Source organism: Lithobates pipiens, unplaced genomic scaffold (assembly GCF_037356315.1).
Source record: "Lithobates pipiens isolate NorthernLeopardFrog02 unplaced genomic scaffold, aLitPip1_a1.2 Scaffold_18, whole genome shotgun sequence".
NCBI classification, from domain to species: domain Eukaryota; kingdom Metazoa; phylum Chordata; class Amphibia; order Anura; family Ranidae; genus Lithobates; species Lithobates pipiens.
This window is the reverse complement of record NW_027507758.1, coordinates 342,524,240-342,536,427: the sequence shown is the minus strand read 5'-3', so window position 1 is coordinate 342,536,427 and position 12,188 is coordinate 342,524,240. Positions and strand designations below refer to the sequence as shown.

The window sequence follows — 12,188 nt, the reverse complement described above, 5'->3', positions numbered from 1 at the left end:
CTGATGGCGCCATGGCTGCGACTGACCAGTTTGGTGATCTCCTCAAATGGCCGCAGAAGTCTGCATGTGTCGCGCATGAGCAGCCACTGGCGCGGTGAAAAAAAACCCAGCTCCCCAGAACCGTTTCTTTCGCAGAGTTCATACAGGTAGACGTTAACTGCACGTTTCTGCTGGAGCAGCCTATCAAGCATATAGAAGGTTGAGTTCCATCGCGTCGGGCAATCGCAAATAAGACGTCTGACCGGCAGATGGTGTCGCCGCTGAATGTCAGCAAGGCGAGCCATGGCCGTGTAAGATCTTCTGAAATGGGCCGAGATTTTCCTTGCCTGCCGCAAGATGTCCTGGACCCCAGGGTATTTGACAAGGAATCGCTGCACGACCAAGTTTAAGACGTGTGCCATGCACGGCACGTGCGTGATTTTGCCCTGTTTCAATGCGCTAAGCAGATTGGCACCGTTGTCACACACCACTTTACCAACTGTCAAATTGAGCGGTGTTAGCCACTCATCTGCCTGTGAACGCAAAGCTGAAAGGAGTGCCGGGCCAGTGTGGCTCTTTGCTTCCAGGCACAACAGACGCAGCACGGCATGGCAACGTCTCACCTGGCATGTGGAATAGGTTCTGGGGAGCTTGGGCGGTGCAGTGGAAGAGACGCTAGCAGCGGAAAAGGAGGAGGCAGCTGAGGAGGAGAGGGAGGAGGATGGAGTAGGAGGAGGAGAAGAAGAGTCAGGCCTGCATGCAATCCGTGGCGGTAAAACCAAATCTACACGGGTGCCACGGGTTACATGCTTGACGGCCGTCAGAAGGTTCACCCAGTGGGCAGTAAAACTGATATACCTTCCCTGCCCGTGTTTGCTAGACCACGTGTCTGTGGTCAGATGTATCTTGGCACCGACACTGTGTGCCAGAGATACATTCACTTGCCGCTGAACATGGCCATATAGCTCTGGGATGCCCTTCTCTGAGAAATACTTCCTTCCTGGGACCTTCCATTGTGGTGTTCCAATGGCCACAAATTTGCGAAAGGCCTCCGAGTCCACCAGTTTATATGGCAGTAGTTGGCGGGCTATGAGTTCTGACAAGCCAGCCGCCAACCGTTGGGCAAGAGGGTTATCCGGCATCATCATTTTTTTACGCTCAAACATTAGGCCCACGGAAGCCTGCCTTTTTGCAGAAAAATGTGAGCTTGGCGTGATGGAAGGTGGAGTGGAGGACAATTGTGAGGAGAGAGGAGAAGGAGAAGTAGAAGACGAGGCTGGACGGTGAGAGCCTGCAGTGTGGCTTTGTGTGTTCCGTTGCTCCCACTGGGCTCGGTGATGGCTGCTCATGTGCCTTCTTAAGGCGGTCGTCCCTAGGTGAGTATTGGGCTTACCGCGACTAACGCGTTGACTGCAAAGATTGCAGATGGCAACGCTATTGTCAGCAGCGGACACGTTAAAAAAAGCCCACACTGCGGAGCCATGTGCCGGTGTCCTGGGAGCGCCAGATGTGACCGTACATGGTCGATGACTCGCTCCTGATACATTTGCAGTCTGCTTTGTCCCTGCTGTGCAATGTAAGTCATTGCTGCTTCTCCTCCCTATCTGCTGGTCCATATCTCCCTCTGAACTCCCCTCCTCTTCCTCTCTTGTGGGCACCCACGTGACATCACTAGACACGTCATCATCAACGTCACCTTCCCCACCGCTATAAGTAGAGATCTCGGAGTAGGCAGCAACACCGGGGACCAACCTCCTCCTTGGGCTGATCTGGGTACTGGCGTCAGACTGCTGAGTAGCGCTTGTTGCTACCTCCTCTTCCTGATCCAATACCAAGAGTGGCTGCGCATCAGAAATGTCCTCTTGATATGGATCGGAAAATAATTCCAGTGACTCAAGCGGAAGGTATGTGGTGGTGGTGGTGGTGGTCGTGTTGTTGGTGGTAGTGTCTTTGGGGGTGCACATAGCAGAGAGTGAAGAAGAGGGTGCAGATCGAGAGGATGAGGAGGGTGCAGAAGAGTAAGGCTGAGCGAGCCACTCAACCAAGTCTGGTGCATCCTTTAAAGTAATTGAACGCACCTTCTGCAACTTCCCACTTTGGCTCAAGCCTGTTGCTCCTGCCCTACCCCTACCACCCCTGCGGAAGGGCCTGCCTCTTCCTCTGCATGTCATTTTTTAAATGACCCTGTGACAAAACTCTTAGTCCCTATACCGCTGAAGGACTGCTGCAGTATAGGTGAGCGGTCAGCAGTGGTGCACGTCAACCCTATCTATTGTGGACCTATAGCGGTCCTTACAGAACAGCAGACTGTACCGCACTCAAGCCTATGTACCGTAGCACCCTATACCAAGTTACCAGTCCTTATAAGAACTTTTGTGGACCAAGCAGGTTGTGTATTAGTGTTTAGCAGACTGTACGTCAGTCCCTATACCGCTGAAGGACTGCTGCAGTATAGGGCAGCGGTCAGCAGTGGTGCACGTCAACCCTATCTATTGTGGACCGATAGCGGTCCTTACAGAACAGCAGACTGTACCGCACTCAAGCCTATGTACCGTAGCACCCTATACCAAGTTACCAGTCCTTATAAGAACTTTTGTGGACCAAGCAGGTTGTGTATTAGTGTTTAGCAGACTGTACGTCAGTCCCTATACCGCTGAAGGACTGCTGCAGTATAGGGCAGCGGTCAGCAGTGGTGCACGTCAACCCTATCTATTGTGGACCGATAGCGGTCCTTACAGAACAGCAGACTGTACCGCACTCAAGCCTATGTACCGTAGCACCCTATACCAAGTTACCAGTCCTTATAAGAACTTTTGTGGACCAAGCAGGTTGTGTATTAGTGTTTAGCAGACTGTACGTCAGTCCCTATACCGCTGAAGGACTGCTGCAGTATAGGGCAGCGGTCAGCAGTGGTGCACGTCAACCCTATCTATTGTGGACCGATAGCGGTCCTTACAGAACAGCAGACTGTACCGCACTCAAGCCTATGTACCGTAGCACCCTATACCAAGTTACCAGTCCTTATAAGAACTTTTGTGGAACAAGCAGGTTGTGTGTTAGTGATTAGCAGACTGTACGTCAGTCCCTATACCGCTGAAGGACTGCTGCAGTATAGGTGAGCGGTCAGCAGTGGTGCACGTCAACCCTATCTATTGTGGACCGATAGCGGTCCTTACAGAACAGCAGACTGTACCGCACTCAAGCCTATGTACCGTAGCACCCTATACCAAGTTACCAGTCCTTATAAGAACTTTTGTGGACCAAGCAGGTTGTGTATTAGTGTTTAGCAGACTGTACGTCAGTCCCTATACCGCTGAAGGACTGCTGCAGTATAGGGCAGCGGTCAGCAGTGGTGCACGTCAACCCTATCTATTGTGGACCGATAGCGGTCCTTACAGAACAGCAGACTGTACCGCACTCAAGCCTATGTACCGTAGCACCCTATACCAAGTTACCAGTCCTTATAAGAACTTTTGTGGAACAAGCAGGTTGTGTATTAGTGTTTAGCAGACTGTACGTCAGTCCCTATACCGCTGAAGGACTGCTGCAGTATAGGTGAGCGGTCAGCAGTGGTGCACGTCAACCCTATCTATTGTGGACCGATAGCGGTCCTTACAGAACAGCAGACTGTACCGCACTCAAGCCTATGTACCGTAGCACCCTATACCAAGTTACCAGTCCTTATAAGAACTTTTGTGGAACAAGCAGGTTGTGTGTTAGTGATTAGCAGACTGTACGTCAGTCCCTATACCGCTGAAGGACTGCTGCAGTATAGGTGAGCGGTCAGCAGTGGTGCACGTCAACCCTATCTATTGTGGACCGATAGCGGTCCTTACAGAACAGCAGACTGTACCGCACTCAAGCCTATGTACCGTAGCACCCTATACCAAGTTACCAGTCCTTATAAGAACTTTTGTGGAACAAGCAGGTTGTGTATTAGTGTTTAGCAGACTGTACGTCAGTCCCTATACCGCTGAAGGACTGCTGCAGTATAGGTGAGCGGTCAGCAGTGGTGCACGTCAACCCTATCTATTGTGGACCGATAGCGGTCCTTACAGAACAGCAGACTGTACCGCACTCAAGCCTATGTACCGTAGCACCCTATACCAAGTTACCAGTCCTTATAAGAACTTTTGTGGAACAAGCAGGTTGTGTATTAGTGTTTAGCAGACTGTACGTCAGTCCCTATACCGCTGAAGGACTGCTGCAGTATAGGTGAGCGGTCAGCAGTGGTGCACGTCAACCCTATCTATTGTGGACCGATAGCGGTCCTTACAGAACAGCAGACTGTACCGCACTCAAGCCTATGTACCGTAGCACCCTATACCAAGTTACCAGTCCTTATAAGAACTTTTGTGGACCAAGCAGGTTGTGTATTAGTTTTTAGCAGACTGTACGTCAGTCCCTATACCGCTGAAGGACTGCTGCAGTATAGGGCAGCGGTCAGCAGTGGTGCACGTCAACCCTATCTATTGTGGACCGATAGCGGTCCTTACAGAACAGCAGACTGTACCGCACTCAAGCCTATGTACCGTAGCACCCTATACCAAGTTACCAGTCCTTATAAGAACTTTTGTGGAACAAGCAGGTTGTGTGTTAGTGATTAGCAGACTGTACGTCAGTCCCTATACCGCTGAAGGACTGCTGCAGTATAGGGCAGCGGTCAGCAGTGGTGCACGTCAACCCTATCTATTGTGGACCGATAGCGGTCCTTACAGAACAGCAGACTGTACCGCACTCAAGCCTATGTACCGTAGCACCCTATACCAAGTTACCAGTCCTTATAAGAACTTTTGTGGACCAAGCAGGTTGTGTATTAGTGTTTAGCAGACTGTACGTCAGTCCCTATACCGCTGAAGGACTGCTGCAGTATAGGGCAGCGGTCAGCAGTGGTGCACGTCAACCCTATCTATTGTGGACCGATAGCGGTCCTTACAGAACAGCAGACTGTACCGCACTCAAGCCTATGTACCGTAGCACCCTATACCAAGTTACCAGTCCTTATAAGAACTTTTGTGGAACAAGCAGGTTGTGTGTTAGTGATTAGCAGACTGTACGTCAGTCCCTATACCGCTGAAGGACTGCTGCAGTATAGGTGAGCGGTCAGCAGTGGTGCACGTCAACCCTATCTATTGTGGACCGATAGCGGTCCTTACAGAACAGCAGACTGTACCGCACTCAAGCCTATGTACCGTAGCACCCTATACCAAGTTACCAGTCCTTATAAGAACTTTTGTGGACCAAGCAGGTTGTGTATTAGTGTTTAGCAGACTGTACGTCAGTCCCTATACCGCTGAAGGACTGCTGCAGTATAGGGCAGCGGTCAGCAGTGGTGCACGTCAACCCTATCTATTGTGGACCGATAGCGGTCCTTACAGAACAGCAGACTGTACCGCACTCAAGCCTATGTACCGTAGCACCCTATACCAAGTTACCAGTCCTTATAAGAACTTTTGTGGAACAAGCAGGTTGTGTATTAGTGTTTAGCAGACTGTACGTCAGTCCCTATACCGCTGAAGGACTGCTGCAGTATAGGTGAGCGGTCAGCAGTGGTGCACGTCAACCCTATCTATTGTGGACCGATAGCGGTCCTTACAGAACAGCAGACTGTACCGCACTCAAGCCTATGTACCGTAGCACCCTATACCAAGTTACCAGTCCTTATAAGAACTTTTGTGGAACAAGCAGGTTGTGTGTTAGTGATTAGCAGACTGTACGTCAGTCCCTATACCGCTGAAGGACTGCTGCAGTATAGGTGAGCGGTCAGCAGTGGTGCACGTCAACCCTATCTATTGTGGACCGATAGCGGTCCTTACAGAACAGCAGACTGTACCGCACTCAAGCCTATGTACCGTAGCACCCTATACCAAGTTACCAGTCCTTATAAGAACTTTTGTGGAACAAGCAGGTTGTGTATTAGTGTTTAGCAGACTGTACGTCAGTCCCTATACCGCTGAAGGACTGCTGCAGTATAGGTGAGCGGTCAGCAGTGGTGCACGTCAACCCTATCTATTGTGGACCGATAGCGGTCCTTACAGAACAGCAGACTGTACCGCACTCAAGCCTATGTACCGTAGCACCCTATACCAAGTTACCAGTCCTTATAAGAACTTTTGTGGACCAAGCAGGTTGTGTATTAGTTTTTAGCAGACTGTACGTCAGTCCCTATACCGCTGAAGGACTGCTGCAGTATAGGGCAGCGGTCAGCAGTGGTGCACGTCAACCCTATCTATTGTGGACCGATAGCGGTCCTTACAGAACAGCAGACTGTACCGCACTCAAGCCTATGTACCGTAGCACCCTATACCAAGTTACCAGTCCTTATAAGAACTTTTGTGGAACAAGCAGGTTGTGTGTTAGTGATTAGCAGACTGTACGTCAGTCCCTATACCGCTGAAGGACTGCTGCAGTATAGGGCAGCGGTCAGCAGTGGTGCACGTCAACCCTATCTATTGTGGACCGATAGCGGTCCTTACAGAACAGCAGACTGTACCGCACTCAAGCCTATGTACCGTAGCACCCTATACCAAGTTACCAGTCCTTATAAGAACTTTTGTGGAACAAGTGAGTTGTGAATGTTTAGCAGACTGCAGCAGAAGGGCAGCAGTCAAGTATAATATCCTTTCTATATTTGGAAGAAAGAATATTATACATGTACAAGCCTATTACTGTACCACTGATACCAGTCCTGAAAAGAACCTTTGTGGAACTAATAATAACAGCAAGTCTTTAAAATTACCCTCACTGCCTGACAACACTGCTTCCTTCCTGTCCCTATACAAATTGGCAAAAAAAGAGAACGATTAGTGGTTACTGGAACAGCTCTTTTGTGGACCTTGATAGTAACAGCTAATGATGATGATGATGATGATGATGATGAAAGACTAATCTGGCTGTCCCTGTAGCATACACCGTCCTTTCCCTTTCTCTAAACTAACAAAAGACACTCAGGCTGCTGCAAGAATCAGCAGCACAGCAAACCTATCAACACCTAACACCTATACCAGTCCTGAAAAGAACTTTTGTGTACCAAATAGCTAGTGGTTTATCTCTCCCTACTCCACACAGGAACCTGTCCCTATCTTAACAGAAGAAAGAATGTAAAATGGCCACCGGATCGGGTGTATTTATAGGTTAGGGGGAATGTACAAGTGTCCATGTGCTGTCATGTCTCAATTGGCTGTCCTGTATCACATGATAAACGTGTCACCAAAGGTTAAAGTTCTTGTATACATTAAACACGTAAGTCCGCCGCGGCGAACGACGGAAAAAGGCGTTCGAACGTGCGGACCGCGAATGTCGGAAATTCGCCGCGAAACGACCGCCGGGCGAACCGTTCGGCCATCACTAGTCAGGATTAAATTGGAGTGTTGATGACTGGACTTTTGAGGAAAATGGCACAGATCTGTGTAGTCACTGGCACCTTTGCAGTGTGAATTTAACAATGGGGCTGAGATTACATAGCTCAGAACTGTACCTGATTTGGAGGGACTGTCCCTGATTTGGAGCAATGTCCCTCTGTCCCTCATTCCTCCTCATTTGTCCCTCATTTTGGTCTGATCTATATAGTTGCATATAAAATGCATGTTTTATCTTTCAAAAAGTGTTCCCCAGTGCTAAACCTTTCATCCAATTTCTAAATTGCTTTATTTGTACATTTTAAAAGCCAATATAAAGGAATAGTAGTGGTAAAAAAGCACTTATGGTTTCCCTCATGTCCCTCATTCCTCTCAAAATGTTGGGAGGTATGAGATTACAGTGATAAACCATCTCTGAATCATTGAAACTAGCATATCTATTCATACTTTTAGCAGTTGCCTTTCTCAACCTTTTTTTTACCACAGAGAGACCCTTATAAACAATTGTATGGTCTCAGGGAAACCCTGAAAAACATATTTCATTGGGGATCAATGGAAAAAATGCTGTCTTTTCAGTAGTTCATTGCTGTCATAATGTTGGCTCTGCCAAGTGGCATTGGCATTGGAAGCTATACAGGTAGTGTTAGATGGGAGTTCAATAAGCAAAAGTTCAAAGAACCCCTAGCAACCTCTAGAGGATCCATATGGTCCCAAGGAACCCTGGTTGAGAATGGCTGCACAGAAAGCTACAGTTATGCTTTGTGTCAAAATATTGTTAGAAGTATGCCAGTTAAACATTCAGGATAATCTTGCTTAATAGACATCTAAAATGTTGTGTTTGCCTTGTAAAGTATCTTTTAACATGAATAAAGAACTCCTACATTGGTTTATAGATTTTCTAGCATGGCTACAAAAAAGATAACTGTTAAAGCTTCATCAAAGCATTTTTTTTTATCTTGCTTACACTTGTGGACTGTACAACACTTTATTTCTCATGGCTGCTATAACATAGCTGGTTACCATATCCCCGTATATGAATTTACAACTAGAGCTCATATCTGATTCCGTACTGTACAGTTTATGTTAGTGTTTAGTACACCCTTGTCACCAATATTGTGTCTAATAGAAATATTTGAATAAGAAAATACCATTTTCAGAAAGCTGTAATATGTTACTGGTTAGTTTTACAGGAATTGCACATTACAGGAATGTGGTGTAAACTGTGGTTGACATTTACTTGCTCCACAAAAAAATGTTGTGAGGATTTCTAGAAAGCATAAGTATGGGGTCAACAAAAAAACCAACATACTCACCTCTATGCCACAGCATCGGCAGTTGTCCCACGCTGGTTTTGAGCCAGAGAACTGAGCGATCAATTCACACTCAGTGGAGAGCAGTGACTGCCAGTCACTACTGTCTGCTCTGCCCCTCCAGCACTTACTGGAGTACCAGACTGTAGAGGGGGCAGGTGCAGCTGGCTCTGGCTCTCGGTTGCATGCTGGGAGGCAGAGCCAGCTGTCAATCAGACAGCAGGGTGGATCCTGACAATATGGTCAGGATCCTTCCAGAGCCTGGAGCAGCTCTGCCATGTCAGCTAACAGTGGACAGTAGCCCTCTATCAATGATTCTTGGTCAGATGAGAGCAAAAGTAAGGGCACTCCTGTGACCCACAAGAAAAGTATGGTCAAAAAAGCTTTGGCCATACTGCTCTTAGAAGTAGTTGCTTCTATCAACTTGTGATATTTCAGCTGTATTTGTAAATGTGTATCTGAGTTTTAAGATAAAGATGGTAGTTTCTAGAAAATGTGCTATAAGATGTTTAGGCAATGCTAATTTGACAATATTTTGAAATTAACCCAATGAAGGAAAATGGGTAATTTACATATAAATGATTGTTGTGTGTAAGAGCTATACATGGACAATACCAACGATAGTGCCATTCTTAAAACATAGTGGATCTATACATGCTATAGCCTAAAGTGAAACATAGGGATCCATTTGTAAAATGTTTTCATCTAATATAAAGAAATGAGGGTACATTCCAAATATGAACATTAAAATATTGCCTATTTCACATGAGTGTGACTCATACTCTTCTCTGTCTTAATTTAGGTTATGTGGGTTTGCAATCTGTGCCGAAAACAACAAGAAATCCTTACAAAATCAGGTGCATGGTTTTTTGGAAGTGGGACACAGCAGCCAGCAAGCCAAGATGGAACACTAAGTGATACTGGTACTGGTGCTGGCTCTGATTCACCAAGAGAAAAGAAAGCAAGACTTCAAGAGAGATCTAGATCTCAAACTCCTTTAAGTACTGCTGCAACAGCTGGTTCCCAAGACGCCTCAACACCTAGTTTACAATCTGATAGTAGCAAGGGTTCAGAACCATCACTACCATCTGCAGTTCAAGATCAGAAGACTTCATCAAGGTCGAGAAGTGAACCGCCACGAGACAGGTAAGATAGAAAAAGTAATCCATTTGTTGTGGTACAACAGTTTATTTGCTATATGGTGCAAAGTCAGTTGTTACAACAATGTTTAAATTCCAACACTGAAAAATGTAATGTTATCTGGAGATATTTCTAGCTTTTGTATGGTCCACTAAACATATATATTGAATATATAGATAATAAAAAGCCAAACTGCATGGTGTTTCCCTAAAGAAAAAAACTGGCTAATTGTTGAATTGTTTAATATTGTATAATTACATATGACATTTTTAATACATAATTGTTGTTTATGTGGTTAGCTTATCACAATGGGACAAAGTAGACCAAACATGTGGCATGTAATAAAAAATCCCATAAAAATGTAAGAACATTCACTAAAGCTGCCAGCATCTCCAGTTAACCAACAGTGATTTTATTGAAATCTTTATAGCACAGATCTTAGCCACTTATACCAATAACATACACAAATTTAAAAAATAATCATAAGCACATACAGTATATGGAAAATTTAAATAAAAATAATCCCCTCTGTGTCCTTCTATTCCACCCAAAATTACAATATTTTCCTCCTGTTATCTTCTCCATCCGTGATAGGTCAAAATAAAATATATATAAAGTCCCTAGCATACTCCATAAATCAGCTTTTATCAAAAATTAAGAACACTCAAATTTTTCTGTGCATTTACAGCATGCACTCACTTTGCAGCATGTAAAACAGACAGCACAACTGAGCTACCTCAGAAGCGCAGTTCCTCCTCCCTACCTGGTTCTGGCATTCAGCGAGATGACATCACTCTCAGCTGCAAGTGAAGTGGGGGCTTAGAGTGATGACATCACTCTAATGCCCTCTACACACGACCGATTTTCCCGTCGGAATAAACTCTGAAGGTTTTTCCAACGGAATTCCACTGAAACTGTCTTGCATACACATGATCACACCAAATTCCGACCGTCAAGAATGTGGGGACGTACAACACTTACGACGGGACTAGAAAAAGTAAGTTCAATAGCCAGTAGCCAATAGCCTCCGTCTTGTACTTGCTTATGAGCATGCGTCGTTTTTGGTACATCGGAACAGCATACAGGCGAGCGGTTTTCCCGATAGGAATTGGTTCAGTCGGATAAATGTAGAACATGTTCTCTTTCTAGGTCCGTCAGAATTTTTGACGTAAAAAGTCAGACTTTTTCTGTCAGACATTCCGCTTGTGTGTACATGGCATTAGTGCTTGATGGGCACAGAAAATTGTGAATGTTCTTTTGTTTTATTTTTGGAGAACACTATGGTCCTACATATTTTATTCTGAGTTATCATAGAGCAATATAAAAAGAAGATAGAAGGAGGAGAGATCGGTCCTAATTCTTGGGAAAAGACTGCATGACCTTAGTTAAAAGATAAGGTCCAGCAGAAAAGATGAGCAGTGTTCTAATTATGGGATTTTCCACTAGTGGAGTTGCACAGAAGTAACCCATTTTGAAGGAGTTATTTTTTTGCACAAAAAGTGGTTATCTGGAGGATCTTATTGCACTGAAGAAGTTTAACATTATCTGTGGGGAACATATTGTGAGAAGACTAAGGCCGCGTACACACGGGCGGATTGTCTGTCCAACTTAGTCCGCTGAACCGTGTTTCAGCGGACAATCCGCTCGTGTGTGGGCTTCAGCGGACCTTTTCAGCGGACAGTCTGGCGGACTAAGTCTTTCAGAATTTCCGTAATACAGTCCGTCCAAACTTGGTTTTGTCCGTCCAAACTTGGTTTCAGCGGACAGTCCGCTCGTGTGTAGGCAAGTTGGACGGACTAAGTATGGCGCATGCTCAGAAAGGATTTACACGGCCGAAGGTTGCATTGCAGTGTATTGGACGTCGTTTTTCTAGTCCCGTCGTACGTGCTGTACACGTCATCGCGCAAGCTTTCAGCGGACTGTCTGTTCATCGTGTGTGGTCAAGTCCGTTCATTCAAAATTTGGACGGACTGTCTGTCGGATTGTCTGACGAACTTAGTTGGCCAGACAATCCGCCCGTGTGTACGCGGCCTAAGCATAAAAGCTTGAATGCACTTTGGAATTTTGGCTGGAATGGAAGGACAATTAGAAGATTCTTTTTTTATTTTTAATGTGCAGAAAATGTGCCTGTACTGATCTACCAGTGTTTTTTGCAAGGTCACAGAATTTAAAGGGTTACTCCACTTTTGTGAAAAACAAAACAAAAAGGAGTTAGTGTACTTTTTAATTGACATGTATACCTATGCATGGTGCTTCTGGGTAAACACTATTCCAGACCGTAATTCATTCTACGACTTCTAAAACCTCCTAAAGTGATTGTAAAGGTTTGTGTAAAAAAATATAATTACAAACATGTTATACTTACTTGCTCTGTGCAAAGGTTTTGCACAGAGCAGCCCTG

General features: G+C 45.7%; 1 protein-coding gene across 2 annotated transcripts in view; it reads left to right on the top strand.

Annotated features, from left to right (window-relative positions):
* The window catches only part of RIMS1 (regulating synaptic membrane exocytosis 1), a 460,575-nt gene that overhangs the window by 31,266 nt on the left and 417,121 nt on the right, over nt 1-12,188 (top strand). Inside the window, exon 2 of one of the 2 annotated variants that reach the window (XM_077487395.1) lies at nt 9,450-9,793. In XM_077487395.1, the coding sequence (XP_077343521.1) occupies nt 9,453-9,793 (341 nt within the window). In that variant the 5' untranslated portion in view covers nt 9,450-9,452. Of the gene's footprint in view, nt 1-9,449; nt 9,794-12,188 lie in introns of those variants that run through there. The other variant, XM_077487390.1, reaches the window with a different exon arrangement.